This window comes from Galeopterus variegatus, unplaced genomic scaffold (assembly GCF_000696425.1).
Source record: "Galeopterus variegatus unplaced genomic scaffold, G_variegatus-3.0.2 Scaffold424, whole genome shotgun sequence".
Lineage (NCBI taxonomy): Eukaryota > Metazoa > Chordata > Mammalia > Dermoptera > Cynocephalidae > Galeopterus > Galeopterus variegatus.
The window spans coordinates 15,218-17,675 of NW_007726535.1; the positions used below are offsets into that span (position 1 = coordinate 15,218).

The window sequence follows — 2,458 nt, forward strand, 5'->3', positions numbered from 1 at the left end:
CGAACCCGCGGCCTTGGTGTTATCAGCACCACACTCTCCCGAGTGAGCCACAGGCCGGCCCGACCAGTACAGTATTTTAACAGTGGGCTGAGGCATAATGTGCAGGGGTTGGGGGGCTGAACTTGTGATATTGCTTTTAATGGATCCATGGAGTGTTTCCTGTTAGCAACCTCCAAATGCACATTTCTCTGCCAGCTGTCCCAGTTTTCCTGCTCTCAGAACCCAGGAGAAGAGTGGGAGTAATTCGTTGGAAACCCCATCTCAGGCATAATCCTGTGTTCTTGTCCTGCTGACAGCAAAGGAAGTGGGAATTCTGCAGTTCGTGAGGATGTGCTTCATAATTGCAGGGCTGGAGCAGCCACCTTCCTACCCTCCTCAGTGATTTTATAATTGGAATATGGTAACTGGGATGAGAGCTTGAGTCCTTGACATTACTTCCTTAGAGGCCCATACAAAGCTGATTTGCTTTGCCTTTAAACTCACCTTGTTTCTTCTTCCCTCCTCTTTTCTATTCAAGGACACCCACACACATTTTGTATTCACAAATGACACAAAAGTATATGAAATAATGTGAGTGCTCAGAATAGCTCAGCTTCTCAAGTGTGTCTTCATGTCTTGATAAACAAGACAGTATGTTCTAGATAGCATGTTGTGTCTAATACTTACCAAACATGTGCTCTTGGCTCTGTTCTCAGAGCTTAGTGGCAGTTCTCAAACTCTGATGGGCAAAGGAATCATTTGGAGAGCTTTACACTAGGTAGGGCTTAGGCAGGACTCAGGAATCTCCATTTTTACAAGCTCCTCAGTTGACTTTGAAGCAAGGACCAAACTTTGAGAAATACTGTTTTAAGAACTTTAACTCTTGTTTTACATCAGATCTCTGCTCAAATGTTATTTAGCTAATTTCCTGGATGGTAACTTTCCAAAGGGATTAACATCTCTAAGGGATTTACGTCCTGGCTGGGAATTGAACCCAGGCTTGCCAGGGTGAAAATGAAACCAGTAGCCACAGACTGAAGTGCTGACAAATACTGCTTTAAAAGCAGGAAGAAAGAGGGCTGAATCCTCATAGGTGCTCAGATTTTTCTCTCCATGCAGCCTCCCCCGTATTGGTAGGTCCCTGCATTAACAGCCCTTGTCTGGCCTGCACCCCTGCTTAAGGTGTGATTCCATCTCCTCCTTTGCAATGTGGACAGAGGCACTGGGTAGCAGAATGATCCTTGGATAACCTCAGAGACCTTAACCCTGTGCCATCCCCACTCTGGCTTTATTTAGGCTGCTATCTTTTGAGGAAGGGAAACCCCAGCTACTCCTTGCAGAGGTGCAGCAAGGTTCACCCAGGTGCTGCCCACCTAGGAGGTACCCAGGAAAGGACATACTTGGTGACCTGGGTTGCAGCAGCCTCTGTAATGGTTGCCAGCCTTATTGCCTGTCCTGAGATTCTTTTGGCCAGAGCCTCTGCTTCTGTCACAGGGGCTGTCAGGTCAGTAGTCTCAGTGTGACCAAGAGATCCCCTTGCTGTCTGGGGTCATTGTCTTGTCCTTTTCTCCTCCTTATGGTTAGAGCTGCACCTCTGCTTATAGTCACAAAGCCTTTTTTTGGGGGGCCACTGTTTAAGTTTTTTTTTGTTTTTGGCAGCTGGCTGGTACAGGGATTGAACCCTGGACCTTTGTGTTATTAGCACCATGCTCTAAGCAACTGAGCTAACCGGCCATTCCCCAATTTCTATCCCAGATGTAACACTCTGTAGGCATACACACTCAGGTATACCTTGTTTGGTTCCTAACTCTGTGGTTTGTGTGGATAGTATGGATGGGGGTCCTGTAAGATCCTACTGCCCTCCACATCACCACCAGTGGCTTATGACTAAAACCTTTTCTCCTCTCTGTTGCTGGAAAATCTGAGAAGTTCTCTCTATGAAAAAACTGTAAACCTTATTGATTTCTGCTTTTCATTTACAGGCTAATGCTGCTTTACTCAACCACCATCTTCCTGGCCAGAGAGGCCTTCCGCAGAGCATGTCTGAGTGGGGGTTCCCAGCGAGACTGGAGCCAGACCCTGAACCTCTTGTGGCTAACGTGAGTTGTGCTTGGACAAGAGGCAAGTTTCAGGAAGGCAAGTGTAGTGAGTGTTGTAAGTGAAATAGCAACACCCCTCCTGAAGCTGACTTGTCTCCAGATTTGGTTTTGCTGTGGATTTCTGGATTCTAGGTGTGTGACAGGAAGGGGAGAGTATCTATATTGAAAGAGCTTCTTTCTTGGCTTGTTTTCTCTTTGGATGTCCAGTAGCTGAGAGAAGTTTCTGGGTTGTAGTTTCTGGACCAGGTTTCTAGCCCTGGTTCTATCCTTTTTGGAGGTTGTTTCTTTTTTTTTTTAAAAGATGACCGGTAAATGGGCCGGAAAAAAAAAAAAAAAGATGACCGGTAAGGGGATCTTAACCCTTGACTTGGTGTTGTCAG

At 46.2% G+C, this 2,458-nt stretch overlaps 1 protein-coding gene across 1 annotated transcript in view; it reads left to right on the forward strand.

The window, feature by feature from the left end:
* RFT1 (RFT1 homolog (S. cerevisiae)) overlaps positions 1 to 2,458 on the forward strand; it is a 46,297-nt gene that overhangs the window by 4,900 nt on the left and 38,939 nt on the right. Inside the window, exons 2-3 of the mRNA XM_008568599.1 lie at positions 1,099 to 1,112; positions 1,962 to 2,078. Of these exons, the coding sequence (XP_008566821.1) occupies positions 1,099 to 1,112; positions 1,962 to 2,078 (131 nt within the window). The remainder of the gene's footprint in view (positions 1 to 1,098; positions 1,113 to 1,961; positions 2,079 to 2,458) is intronic.